Here is a 15,632-nt window from a genome sequence, read left to right on the forward strand (position 1 = left end):
AATCCAGAAGAAAAATATTTAATTGAACTAATGTAACCCACTTCTCCTTCTTTAGAGGCTGCTTAAACCTTTTCTTTAGCAAGCTTTCTAGTCTGATTCTATTTGTTTATTTATAAGGTGTTTACTTCTGGAATTGAACAATAAATACAGGAATACCTACCCATTTTTTAGTGTCTTTATAAGAATCTACTCTTATTTTGTATTCTTTTATATTTGTAAATTTGTAATAGAAAAAATGAAATTTAATTTATATTTTGTATTTCTTCATATTTGTAATAGATATTTTAGTTGAAATGCCTATAGACTTTTCTAAAATTGCAATTAAAATTGTTTTGTTATTCTCTTTGGTCAATTATTACCTCCCCCAAAATAATTACAAGAGTAGCAAGAAAAATGTTTTTTATTCTTAAATTATTATTTTCTCACTACAGACTATAGCACCAATCTACTGACTATAGCACCATCCTAATATTTTTAATATCATCCAGGTCGGTGCTATCTGATAGAAATATAATGCAAGCCATTGTATACTTCTAAATTTTCTAGTAGCCATAGTAAGAAGGTGAAATTAATTTTAATACTTTAATACAGCATCTCCAAAATATCAGTTTAAAAAGACATTAATATAAAGACTATTAGTGAGATATTTTGCATTCATTTTTCATAGTAATTTGTTCATACTTAGTATATTTTTTACTTATAGCACACTCTGATTCAGACTGGCCACATCCCAGTGCCTAACAGCTTCACGTGGCTTGTGACTCCTGTATTGGACAGCGTAGGTCTATTCTTACAGTGAATCCTATCTAGCATATGTTCCCTTGTGACACTGAAGCCACAGAGTTTACAAATTTATGCATTGGTGAATTTAATCCCTCAGATAATACTCTTAAAACTAGTCAGTCTATAGACAAATAATTTTGCTGCCGTTCTTACACGGGTTGTTGTAAAGTCCAAATAAATGTACTTATCTTTAATAGAGGAAGAAAAAATATGATTAAAAACCTATATTCACTCTACATATTGAATGAACAATGTTTCCATTAAAAAATCAAGGAGACAGGGATTGGTATTATCAATGATCCTTGATTTATTGAAGTCACTTTATTGCCAAGACGAAAATAAAAATAAGTTTTCATTAAGTAAACTACAGAAGTTGTAGATGCTTATTGATTTGGATTGTAGAGACTACAAATCTCCTTTTGTGCATACACCTATAAGCATCTTCGAAGCAGAACATAACAATATCAAGAGTGGTGACTTTGTTCTCTTTGGAGAATGCCTCTAAGGTCCCCAGGCAAGATATGCACAGAGTAGGATGAGGGTGGCTTAGAGAGTTTCCCAGGCTACTTAATTTCTCTGACTGACCATAAGCCTTGTTTTATTAATACCTAATGTTCATAGTAGATAAAACGTTAGAGAAAATTTTTTAAAACTTGATTTTATATCCTTAAGATAGTAACATTTCTATAGCTCTGTGAACTATTAAGGTTAACTGATTTGATGATTCTAACCCATTTTGATTAGAATTTATATGCTGTTACACCAATTTAATGCCATTTTCTGAAGTGTCCTCACTAACTTTTAAGACAAATTAAGTTTTTTGTTAACACAAAGGGTGAAGTTGTCAGCGCAGACTAGTAACAAACTTTACTAATGATTCAAAAGATAAAGCAGCAGCATTCTTTTCCTGAAGGAGTTAGAAACCATCAGATCCACCTTCTTCTCTTCCTTAATAAATGGTCTGGCCCAGGTTAACAGACAAGTTTTGAGTAGTGCATGTGTTTAATAGAAACACTATTTGGAAAGGAGCTCTTCCATTTTATTTTCTGTTGATTACACAAATTTAAAAGAGTGCTTATGGAGATTACCATAATTCAGTGAATTACTCCAATTCAGTCATGCCTCATAAATCAAGAAATTTTGGCTTTGTTTACAAGAAGAGATAATCTCTCAGATAAAACCCGTTCTCCTTGCTTCCCTAATTGGGAAGAAGTGAGTTACAGGCCTGCTATTAACCTTTTCTTTCCCAGGTTTTTAAAAAAATTATTGTTTAAATGATCAGAGACATTGTTTTTTAGAGCCATTGGAAAACAGTTACTTTTCTTGAATGTTTTGTCTTCTCCCTTGATCTTTCAAAGTAATCATAGCCTTACTGAGGGCTCATGAGGGGTGGTTCTATACTTATTGCCTCCATTTTTTAGCTCCCAGTAAATCCTGCAATCTGACTCCTAATTCCTTCGCAACACTCTGTGGCTATAGTGAAATACTTCTGTGGATCACGCTGGCTCCCTCGTTGTTCAGCAGCATCTTGGAACATTTTACATTAGCCACCCTGTCACTTGAATTTCTCCTCGCTTAAGTACCTCTATAGATTTTCTTAAGCCTCTGTTTTGATAGTCTTCATTGCAATCTTCTCTTCCTCCCCAGTTCCATAAAGACAGGTATTTCCCTAGCTCTCCTCTGTTTTGCTCTTTTGACCCACACATACTGTCCTGTCCCCTAAATTACATTTGTGTCAAAGGCTCCCACACTAATACATATGAAAATAACTCTCCACTGTGATTGGCCAGGCCAGACCTTTCCTCCTGGGTATGAGGCCCAAATTTCTAAATGGTTGCCAGACACTGAGTACATGAAAATAATCTACATCAATTTCATTATCTCTCTCCCATCTCTTTAAATCAAAATGTTTCCTCTTCCTAAATTTTCCTCTCATTTTATGGCTTTGACATATAACTGGCCACATAATCTGCAAATACTTTTCCTCCTACTCCTTTTTCAAATTCAGTGAAGTCAATAAATCCTATCAATTTCCCCAGAACAGATCCCTCACCTTGATTATAGATATCCCTAGTCCAGTTCCGGTGTCACTCCTGCTCTCATTAATTTCTCATAAGCTCTAATAGCCTTTATTACTTTATATCTTAACTTTCTTTTCATTAAAATTAAAAGTCTTCTTTTGTTGTCTGCTAAGAAATTCTACTCATTATTTAAAAAATGCAGGTTAAATACCATATCTTTTGTAAAACCTTTCTTAATCCCTCCCCCCAATCCTCCCACATGTATGTACACTTCTTTTGCTGGTCAAAAAAAGACCCACGTAATTTTATTTATTTCTATGAAAATACATTATATTTTACTAAGTACTGTAATGTGTTTGTTTTTTCCACTATATTGTACACCTCTTGAGGGCAGGGATCATATGCTATTTGCCTTTTCCATCTCTAATGACAGCATTAATTATTATTTTTTATTTAGTAAATTCTCCATTTTGGGGTTGGGGTGCTTTAAAAAAGACCCTGTATTCAGTGAGTCAATAAATCCTCTCAATTCAAAAAATTTGAATCTAATTGTAAGCTAGATCCAGGTACTAAAAAGATAGGAGAATTATCACCATAAATATGATGCCAAGTTTGTGCTCTGTGGCTTTACGTTTACAAGCTTGATAATAACTAACCCCAGAATCAGCCAAATTCACTAAACCACAGAGGTTTCCACCATGGGGTCAAGCCTCACATCTCATGGCTGCTTCGCATGTTTGTTTTTGTGGTGTCCGCCATTTTGCAGGCAGCCTGATTTGGAAAGAGGAATCAGAAAGGACTAAGGCACTTAGGCCTGATTCTTTAACATAAAGTTACCTATCGTATAAGCCATTCTTCCTTCCTTGGGGCGCAGTGAGCAAAGGATTACTTGAATGAATTTCCCTCCATGTGGAAACATCAGACCTAAGGGAAAGGAGATTTTTACCTAAAAATCAACAGCTTTAAATTGAATCAAAATAAATATCATAAATCTTATTTGAAAGTATAAGCATCTATATTAATTAAAATAAATAAAATGTAGGATAAAACAGTATAGGGGAAAATGACTTTAAAGGACTAAAATGAATAATGAGAATAGACAATAAAAATGCATACTTGTATAATCAGTTATCTCATTTGGTTTGGTTTCTAATGTTATCATACCTTACAAATATTTTTTATTTATACTATTTATGGAATGAATGATTTCCATTTCCATGTAATTTCCTTTTTAGATAATTAACTTGCTTAGCCATGTTCTGCCAAAAGATATGCACCTTTAAAAGATGTGTGTATATGCAACTATGGGTATTAATTACACATTTAAACAAAAAACATTTGCTTTAAGGTTTATCAGTGCTGGGGGGGTTGGGAGAAAGCCGCAACATAAGAATAATTTAATTGCTTACTGTTAATTTCTTAGTTAAATTTCTCATTATTTCTTACCTGGATTACCACATAGCCTAGAGTCTTATCTCCTTATGATTTATTATATATTCATAAATATTTATTATTTATTCTGTGCTATGCATAATGGATGCATTTGTCAAAAAAGAAAAAAAACAAACAAACACTATACTTCCTTCTTCAGGGAGTTCACAGCCTGCTCATTCAATTCCATAGTGTGCTCCTAACAAATAGATGTTCCTGAATTAATGAATTTGGAATGCCTGATAGTAAAGCACTAATAATTTACTAAAATAACTAACAGAACTTGTAAGTAGGCTGTTGTGGAAAGAAAAATCAAGAGAGAGCTGGTTTAGTTTAACTTTAGGATTAAAATCTCCAACATAGCCTGCCGTATTAGCTTGTACTCTGAAAATAGAAATGAAAGTTGAAGCTGTATGAATTTCTCAATAACCAGGGGAGAGCAGAGGGATAAAGATTCTGTGGTCCTTCTAAGTGATAGGAGAAAAAAATAGAAAATTACACATATTATAAAATCATATAAACTATGCTAGTATATTTAAACTTACAAATATGTATTATTAAAATTTAAGAAATGTTTATTCTTAGGATAAAAAAGTTGGATATAAATTAAATGACCCTGCTCTCATCATAGCCAATATATGAGGGAAAAAGCAAACAGATCTTATACTGGTACTACATATCAGCATATTCAGAAGGACTTTGAGTATACAGATACATATGTATTAAGCCAAATATTTGTTCAAAAGTTATCTTTTAATTGCTTCCATTCACAATTGCTTGTTTCTAAATGTACACCTTTATCGTTCGTAGCTTTCACTGCATGTTTCATAATTATAGCATTTTTCTTTACTTTTTTCTTTACCTTTTTCTTTACTTTTATGTTTAAATAAACACAAGGACTGGAATTTTGCCCTAGGAAGCAAAGTTACTCACAATCCTGTTGAGTTAATGTTACTTATTACTTTACAGAAAAATTATTAACTCCAATTTTGGGTTTTCAAATAACACCATAAATTTTAACACAACTGAGTATAACTTAATGTAGAAAACATTGTAGTTTTTTTCCAATTATTTTAGAAATATTCTTTATTTTATCTAGAACAAAGGCCAGTAAAGTGAAAAGAAACATTTTAAAGCATTCAGATTGGATTGACCAACCATTTAAATCATTTAAAATAATCAAATTAAAATTAATGCAGTGTATTTTTATTTTACAAAGATGTAACACAGCACATGAGTACGTGCCACACAATTTTCTTTTCTGCCCAAAGTCTGCTATTGAATATCTTCACTTGCTTCATGGCTCCTTCAAAGCCCAAATGGAATCATGCCAAATTCATCTATCTATGACTGATTAAACAAGGGCTTCCAAAGGACTTTCAGAATTGAATACCCACTGACCTCAGATATCCTGGTCACATGGTGACAGTTCTTTGTTGCATTTGTCTGGAGATTCTGATAAATCCAGTAAACCAAGTTATAATGGCAAGAAAGATGATTTTCTTTTAGATGCTAGGACTGGTCTCCTTTGGATAATTATAAAATTGTTTACCTAAATGGCTCCTTTAAGGATGCGGTCCCCAACCCCCCACCCCCACCGCCTGGTCGCACACTGGTGCTGGTGTGTGGCCTGTTAGGAACCAGGCTGCACAGCAGGAGTTGAGCTGCTGTGCTCACCTCCTTGAGAAATTTTCCTGCTAAAATCCTCATATCTAATATATAAAAATTTCTAAATCTGGCCTGTTCAGTCCATTATCACCTCTTTTCAATTTTCAACTGGATATTTGTAATTTGTGATTATACACAGACAGAATCGAATGACCCAGTTTTTCAAACTTTTGTTTAAGTGTTAATCACAAGAAAAGTATTATTGTAAATGCTGAAATAAAAAGCAACTGTTTAACCAATTGAGAGAAACTTGTACAAATAAAGACTAGTAGAATTTTTAAAGGTAATGCTAATTTACCATTTATCTATATTCTCCACTTCTACAGTGCTTTTTACTTACAATTTTTAAAGTTCAGTAACTATCCTTGTGGATTTTGTCAATAACACTTAAGATTTCACTGATAGTTTTCTATTAATTATTTTTTCATATCATTGTTTCCATACTGAAAGGCATTTTTATTTCTTCGACTTAATTGTGTTTCTACTTTGTATCAAATTCACACAGCCTACCTTTGCCACTTTACTCAGCAATTTAAAGGCCTGGTGTCATATAATTATTGGTGGCTTATTAAACTTATTTTATTCAACCATAAATTAGATAACCTTAAGGATACATCTTTAAAAATTAAAGTTATATTCATATTTAGATATGTGTATGTATATATGCACACACACAAGCACATTTTAGAAACACATACAAGCACATTTTAGAAGAACAAAATTACACTTATTAGATTCCAAACATCTTCCCAAATAAATTGTTTCTTTATTCACTTGTGAGGTCACAGATTTTCCTTTCTTATAGTATTATAACTTATTTTTCTAAGGCTTGTAAAAGCAAAGATTAAATTGTGGAGCAAAGAATATCACTTTGTCTTTTTGGGGTGCTTTTCCAGTCCTCTTGTTCCATATATTCTTTTATTTTAGGAGTTACTAAATGTCCTGTTTTTTCCTGTCTTGTTCACTGGGCAAACAGGGGTAGATGGTCCCCCTCCCTAGATAGGAGACGACCTCCTAGTCCCAGGATTCAAATCCAGCATGCATCTCCGGAGAATGACAGGTACTAGTGAATTCCTCCTCACACAAGTGGCTTCTAGAGGATTATAGGCCACCAAGTGAAGGGTAACCAAGAGATATGTTGGTTATGATGTGCTTCCTTTCAGGAGCCAGAACCAGATATACTGTGATTCCATCAATAAATGCAGCCAACTCTAATAAAGCACCTCAGAATATTTGCTGAATGTGGGTAGCATACAAATGGCATAGTCTAAACACAGTGAGTCAGGATCCACCGAAAGATTCTGTTTTGAAGAGCATTTAAGTATTTTGAATTTCTAGAAACAAATTTAAATACAGGGTTTTTTTTACGTGTGAATAAATAAAAATTCTCAGGTGCTTTAGAGTATATTAAAATCAATCACAGAGACTATTCTTTGTTATATTGGCTGATGGTTTAATTTAGGTTGTCTTGTTTTGTTGGTATATAAATTTGTTATTAATGAAGTTTTAGGCTTTGACATATATTAAAAAATGTCTGATTTAAAGTAAGATTCCTGGTTCTTATATATTCTGTGAATATTATGTTTTTAAACAAAATATTGTCAAAGGCCAGGGTCAAACCACAAGGTAGGTTTTTAAAAATAGCATCAATACTTTGAATCTACTTTATGCTGATATATCAGAAGTGCCACAACATATGTTTTCCATTACTTTGTTATTCTCAGTTTGGAGTTACCCCAATTTTCCTATTTTATGGTGTGTGTTATACATAATCTTTTCTTTAAATATTTTTTCCTGACTGTTCACAAAAAGTTTCTGGGTTTTTGAGATGCTTCTGTTTTGGTGTAAGCGAAATTCAGCCGACACATTGGTAATATTTATTAATCAGATAAGTGGATGTGGTATCTCAGAAATAGGACTACTAGCCATCAGAGCATATGAGCATACAGGTTCTTTTCTTTTTTAAAGTGTGTATGTATAGCAGTAATTGTAACTTTAGTTAAGAGTGATATAATTTATTTTCTGTATCTGTAAGTAAGATACCTTCAGGATTTTAGTTTGAAAAATCTAAGCATTGTCTCTAAGAAAAAATTAATACCATCTTACAAATGTTGGAAAAGACCACAAACTGATATTTTATGAAAGTTTTAGGAATATTTTAGCATGTTTTAATCTCTAAGACATTTACCTCTTACTATGATTTATATTTACATATTCGGAATTGAAAATAAATTCCTTCTGCTACTATCTGATTTCTAGGATAGAGTTCCTGAGAATGGAAAAATCAGTAAATTTCCAATCTAAAAATTATTACAAAAGTAAAGTCTTTTCAAATAAGAATCTTAAAAAATTGTATAAATTAAATAAAAATTTACATCTATATTGCTACTCATTCATTCAATAAACACTTTTTGTAACCACACTGTGTATACTATTCTAATGGCTAGAATCACAATAGTGATTAAAAAAGACAAAATCCTAGCCATCAAGGAATTTAGAATTTTCTTTTAGAAAAGATAATTCTGGAAAGCCTTTGAATTTATTTCAAAACAAATAAAACAGTATATTTGCTCTTCTCTAATGACTGAGTGTAGGACAATTTAATATGGTCTTTGTGATGAATATAAATGTAATTTTATCTGAGCATTGATTAAAAAAATGGAAATCCATATAGTAGGTTTCAGTTATTACATACATTAGATGTCATTTGCTTCATTTAATGGAACATGAATTAATTATGTTCTTTAATTTCTTAGATTGTATGTATAACTGTAAGGATAGATTTTAGGAGCAGAAAGATCCTTTTAGATAAGATTATTAAAGAAAACTCTTATTAAATATATAATTTTGAATATTCATCTTGCTTTTTTGTGATGACTTATTTATAAATAAGTCCTATGTTCGACCAAAAGAAATATATTTTCAATGGCACAATACTATGAGTTATTACTATAGAGAATAGAAAGTTATATATAATAAATTTTATTAACATACAAGAATATGTGCTCATAAACATAGTAGAGAAATTATTTACATCAACTAAATTTATAGGTAACCATGTCAACCACTTGGCAAAACTTAAAGAACGCTTGCATTTCACCCATCATTACCTTTACTCATTTGGGGGTTTTTACCAATTTGTAAGTGAAGTAATATGGCATCAGATTTGGATATATCAAATGTTCATAAAAATTTGGGCACTGGTAACTTTTGTCTTAGCTAGGAAAATATTCTAAAGGCAATGACAATTTATACAGTTAGTCTTTGGATATTTTCTATCAGGGCCATGTTTGATTTTTTGAAAATAACATCGTAGTACAAAAAGTAAAATCTTGATTAAGAGAGCTCTCTAGTTTTTTTAAATGAGTCGAATAGCATTTAGTTCCCTTCTTATTGCCCACAGCATAAATGTGTGCACAGACACAATTTTTAATGAACCATCTCTCCATAATTTAATTTTAATAAGTATTAAAATTTACTAAGCACTCTTGATGTTATCTCAAGTGGTACCATAGATTTATTTGGAATTAACATGGAGGAAGGTGTATCAGGACCTAGGAATGTTTTCTAGAAGTTGTAGGATGTTTAAAACAATTATGAAGAAGAAAATACATAAATTCGGAACTCCAGGAAATGTTTCTGACTTTAAAATGGTAGTGAAATTTCCTTGTAGTTTTATTTCTAAAAATGTTAAGACTTAAAAATCATCATTCCAATAACACAGTATTTCTTTATAAATAGCATCATTGTAATACATAAAAGTAATGTTTATGAACCAGTATGTACATAATTCTACGAATCTTAACAAAACTTTGATCTGGTTGTAGTTTGAAGTTAACCAAAATTTGTGAGTAGCCATTTAGGGAAAAAAAATGTATTTTAATATGCCCCTGAAATTTCAGGGCTCTGATTTAATGTTTATAGTTTAATCAATCATCCTGAAATATGAAAAGCTAGTGTAAATTATTATTATTATCTAATTCAACTTTAAACTATTTGGTAAATGCTTTTTATTCAAGAAAATGAAATATTCTCATTGGGTACATTTTGAGATGTATTTTAACACGTCACTGGCTTGGAGTTACTAACTCAAATGTTTTGATTGAGAATGTTTTTGCATCAATATATAACTATTTTAAGGGTGCAATTTATTGGAACATGACACAAATACTAAAAATATATGATTAAATAACCCTGTTTTCCAGAACTTAAATTTATTCAAATAAGTAAACATCCCACTGTATTTAAGATTAATTCCTGAGTTGTTCTGCTAAATTAGCTCTAATTTCTTTTGCACAGAACTAAATTTGTATAGTTTCTCATACCTGCTACTTGGTAGCAGCTACTTGTCTATAAGAATCCTTGACCAACAGTATCAAGTGGTTTCCTCTGATTTAAAGTAAATTAATCTTCTTTCTCCATTAAAAATATTTCTGATATAAACAAGTCACATACTTTTTCACTTCCAGAATTCATGACAGTTGCCAATATATGTGGAGTTAGCATAGAACTGCTTATAAATTCAATGCATTACTTAATATTTCTCTTTGCTTCATAGTGTCCTTTATTATCGGTGCTTTTCAAAAATGTCCTTTATTTGAATGAATGAAATGTACCCATGTACTAAAATACTTAGTGAGTCTATTTAAAGGTTATGGTTTTTTTGTATGTATGTATGTGTGTGTATATATATATGTATACACACACACAGAGGAGGGTAAATGTATCTTAATTGCATGCATACATATTCACTGCATATGAATATTTCTTATTTAGGTTGACTCTATTCAAATCTAATTTTTTCCATCCCAAACATAAGAGTAAATAAGATGATAGAGATTTGCATACTACATTAACATAGTACAAGCCATCTAAATAGTCAGCCAGCATTTAGACAGATCTATTTTTATTATATCAGTGTTAGTTCTAATGAAATGAAAACATTATATGGTAAATTTTTGTTACATTTTCCCCAAAGCAGAACATATTACATTTTCATTTAGTTATTAAACAGTCTTAAATAATATTATTTTATTAACATTAATTTTATTTTTAATAGAATTATAATATCTTTAGGAAAGCTTTATTTACCCATATCTTCAGGGAGTAGCTTTAACTGAAATTAGGTACTGGAAAGTACAGGAAAGTAGCACATTCCTTTACTTAACAGTTATCTCTCTTTTCATGAGTACATTTTATATAAATCTTTACATTTAAATTATTAGAAGGAAAAGGAATAATGATTGAAAATGGAACTTCAAAAGAATTGAGGTTTAATTAGGAGCATCTCCAGTTTTCTAATTATTACTCTTGCTTTAATTTAATAACATAATTGTTATACGTTACATTTGAATGTACTTTCATAACTTTTAAACAATTTCATTTGTGCCCTGTGAACTAAGAAGCACAGCTATTAAATTGCAAATAAAGAAAACAATTCAGGATTTCTTATTCTTGTATGTTTAAAAAAGTGTTCTTTATAAATAATAATATAAAGAAGAAAAATTTTAATAGGGCAAAAAAGCATGTTAACACCAAAAATAAATAAGACATGATGGAAACACTGAAATGCCTTGTCCACTTTTGCCCATTTATCTTTTCAATAAAAATAAAATCATTCGAAGTTACTGTATGACAGAGTCAACAGAGAAATTTGCACATGGGAAAATGATGGTGTTTTTCACCAAGTCATTAAGGCCTAGATTACCTTGGATAAGTCACTTAAACTTTTCTGGACTCAGTTTTCTCATCTGTAAACACAGCTCGTTGTAGATGGACTAGCTGAATTCTAATGTCCCATAGACTAGTCTATGCTGCCTTGTTGCATCAAAATAAAGCATACATTGGGCCCACAATAGTGACTGACAGTTTGTTACACATTAGGTGATAAACCTGAAGGCATGTTTAATTTATGGTATTTTATATTTTGCTGAAACCCAGGAAACAATGTAAAGTTTTATTTCTACATTTATTTGATTTGATGTAAACTGGATTTTAACCTTAGTTAGTTTTTTGCTTATTGTAATTTTTAGATTCTCAAATTTTATGATAATACTCAAAATATTACCTTTTGTTAACCATCCATTCAACAAACACTTACTGAGCTACACTGTATGCTAGGTGTTGATGTTACAGTTACAACCCAAACAAAGTTCCATGAGGAACTTAGTATAGTGTAAGGTAGAAGGCAATTCATTTTACTGTGATCCATTTTGTGATTACATAATCAATAGTTTCAATAGTATAGTACATGAATATGATGGATTTTCTAACTTTTCCTATTTTACATATCTCAAGCCTCTACTTATTCTAGAAAATAGGTGTGTTAAAATATGCAATATATTTTTAGCTATAACTTAGGATTTGAGGTAAAAAAGACATTAGAATTTTCTAGGCCAGGCATGGTGGCTCACGCCTGTAATCCTAGCACTCTGGGAGGCCGAGCCAGGTGGATCGTTTGAGCTCAGGAATTCGAGACCAGCCTGAGCAAGAGCAAGACCCCATCTCCATTAAAAATAGAAAGAAATCATAAGGAAAACTAAAAATATATGTAGAAAAAATTAGCCAGGCATGGTGGTACATGCCTGTAGTCTCAGCTACTTGGGAGGCTGAGGCAGGAGGATTGCTTGAGCCCAGGAGTTTGAGGTTGCTGTGAGCTAGGCTGATGCCATGGCACTCTAGCCCAGGCAACAGGGTAAGACTCTGTCTCCAAAAAAAAAAAAAAAAGAATTTTCTATTTCCTTCTCTGTTCTTGCTTTACGTGAAATTAATACAATTAATTGCTTATCATTTAACTCAATTTGTGGATTGTGTTAATTTTTAGAAGAATTATAAAGACATATCTTTTGTAGACATCTTTAGAAGAATCTTCAATGAAAGTTAATTTCAATGGTATTTGAAGAGAAAAAAAGATCATCCTTAATAAGAGGGTTAAAAACAAAAAGGTTTGGTTATGAGCCTCTGGTTGAATATTTATCATCCAGTTATGGAGCACTGGCTCTGTGTTTTATACTCTTATAGAGGAATAAGAGTATTTGCTTTCAAGAAACAAATATACATTATTTAAAAAAATACTTTAATAGCACATCACTTGCTAGTTCTAAGTCAGGCTAAAACCATGACAAATACTAGTTCTATGTAATACTACAAAACTACAAATATTATAAAACAAAAATTAAGTAATATTGACATATTTAAAATTAGACGATGATAATATTATTGCCATTTAGCAGGTAAAAAAAACTGAAGCACAGAGAGATTAAGCAACTTGACTGAAGTCACCCAGCTAGCCAGAAACAGCTGAGATTAAACCCAGTCTGACTCTAGAATCCATGCTCCAGTGTTGTTTATGCCAGAGATGCAACGTAATTACTGCTGCTGAGATTATGGATTCTCAGTGTACCTCCTGGCTCAACATTTAATGACTATGTGAACTAGAACAAATTATTTAGCCTCTCTAATTCTCAATCTCCTTATCTTTGAAAAGGATAAAAAAAAATAGCACCTACCTCTTTGGACTGGCAAGAAGATTAAATGAAATAATGCCGATAAAATATGATGATGCTAGAACAGAGAAAGCACTTAGTAAATGTTAAATATTATCAGTGCCATTATCATCATCGTTTTCCTCATCACCATCATCAAGTACTGTCATAATTAATCTAGTATATGAAGACATTAAATTTTAGGAGATGAAAAGAGAAGAAAGAGTTTGAAAGTTTCACGGAAGACATGAAATCTCAGTTGGGTCTAGAAAGATTAATAGACATTACTAGGAATAAGAAGAAAGATGCCTGTACCCTTGTTATGGTGCAGTTTGTACGAAAGCCCATCAGAGTCTGCACAGTCCCTTCTCCTTCTGTACAGTCCCTCTCCCTTCTCCTTTGAACTTTTCTAATCTGATTCATTTCTCAACTCCTGCTATACTGGCCTCCTTACTATTCCTTGAATATACTGTACACACACCCCTGCCTTAGGGCCTATACATTTGCTATTTCCTTTTCCTGGGATACTCTTTCCCTAGATATATACATGACTGACTCCCTCACATTAAGTCTTTGTTAAAATGTCACCATCTCAATAAATCCTTCCCAACTACCCTACTTAAAATTGCAATCAACACCTGCCCCTAAACCCCTGCCTCACCCCTATGCTTCTAATCCTTCTTGCACTGGTTTATGTTTTTGTTGTCATTGGCATTTATCACCTTCTCCCATACTTTATAATGTACCTGTTTGAGATTCTTTTTGTTGTTTACTTTTTTGCGTTCCTCCAGCAAAATGTAAATTCCTTGAAGGTAGAGATCTTTGTTCTTTGTTTTCACAGACATATTCCAAGCACCCAAAACAATGCCTAGAACATATACATGCTCAACAAGTATTTGTTGAATGAATAAATGAGTGAAAACCCTTTGATGACATTGAGTTTCATGGGTCTTCCTGAGATTCTCTGCTCTCATCTGCTCTCCCTGTGCTGAAGATTCTCTGAGAAAAGAAACATTTGCCCTCCCAGGCAGTTGTCTGGAGCACTATTGGGACCAAGCGTACATTTCTCATAACTGTATACTACTTTTTTATTTTGAGATCCTCCTAGGCCTGCAGACCTTACTTACCCTACCTCTCTCCTTCTCATCCTCCTGTTATACTTATGCCTTCCTTCCCTGTGCTTCAGGAGCAAGCTTCCCATCCCAACAACCATGTCCCATTGATTTCAGTCATGTCCTATGTACTTTGCTACTCTCCTACCACCCTATGATCTCCTCTCCTGATTATAGGAGCAATAACATAAATAAGAACCTTAATGTCAGAGAGAGATTCATCTATTAGTGCTTTCCTAGGCCTGTACCAGATTTCATGGTTTCTTCCATCTTAAACAAAGGTGTACCCATAGGACATGTGTCAGAATCTACCTCCTCCACTCTCTTTGCTGAGACAGCTTGGGAGCTAGACAGACTTATATTAATATTTAATCCTAGCTTTGCTACTTTCTGACTGAGTCTCCTTGCCCTGAGCCTGTTTCTTCATCTGTAAAATAGAGATAACACCTTCTTAAAGAATTGTCATGGAGATGAAATAAGTTCATACCTCCCTCAGTGCCTGGCATAGAGTTATCCTTCAATATATCAAGTAATCTCTTTTCCAACTAGTAAAGGAATATGGTGAGTGAGAAATATCTCCATGTCTTCCCTTTTTTCATAGAAGTGGGCTATCCGAGTGACATAAGGCTGAAGAACACATAGCTGAAATCCTCAATTGGAGGGACAAAATAGTATGAATTCAGTTTTTAGCAAAAGTAGAAGAGATGGGGAGAGATGATCAGTCTCAGTCTATATAGCAGCCTGTGAAGGCAGACTTTGTACTTCGATGTGCATTCCTAGTTCCTAGCAGGACTTGACATATGCTGGACTCTTAGGATGTTTGACATTAATAAGATACACAATTGTCTCAGTATTGTTGGAAGAAAAAGACATCAGCAAAGAAAAACAAGCATGAAGTGTAGATAATCAATATTCAATATAAACCTACACATTCTTATGTTTTCTCTTTTTTGTGAGTGTGAGTTTTTTTACAATAATATTTTATGTTATTTACTTTAAATATATAGTAGTTCAGACATTTTAGGTTACATAGGCACATGTAAGCTGGCTTGGGGAAGTAAGCTATAAATACAAACATTATTTCTATGGGAAAATGCATTTCAAGTTTCAAATGTTCAGTGTACATATGTATA

The 15,632-nt window shown here is 32.4% G+C and overlaps 1 protein-coding gene across 50 annotated transcripts in view; it reads left to right on the forward strand.

Moving 5' to 3' along the window:
- Positions 1–15,632, forward strand: part of RIMS1 (regulating synaptic membrane exocytosis 1) — a 467,111-nt gene that overhangs the window by 334,459 nt on the left and 117,020 nt on the right. For 8 of the 50 annotated variants that reach the window (XM_069488784.1, XM_069488766.1, XM_069488793.1 and 5 more), the window contains one exon: positions 6,880–6,963. The exons of the other annotated variants lie outside the window; for them this stretch is intronic. In XM_069488784.1, the coding sequence (XP_069344885.1) occupies positions 6,880–6,963 (84 nt within the window). The remainder of the gene's footprint in view (positions 1–6,879; positions 6,964–15,632) is intronic. 50 annotated transcript variants of the gene reach the window in all.

Source organism: Eulemur rufifrons, chromosome 15, assembly GCF_041146395.1.
Source record: "Eulemur rufifrons isolate Redbay chromosome 15, OSU_ERuf_1, whole genome shotgun sequence".
Taxonomy (NCBI): Eukaryota; Metazoa; Chordata; class Mammalia; order Primates; family Lemuridae; genus Eulemur; species Eulemur rufifrons.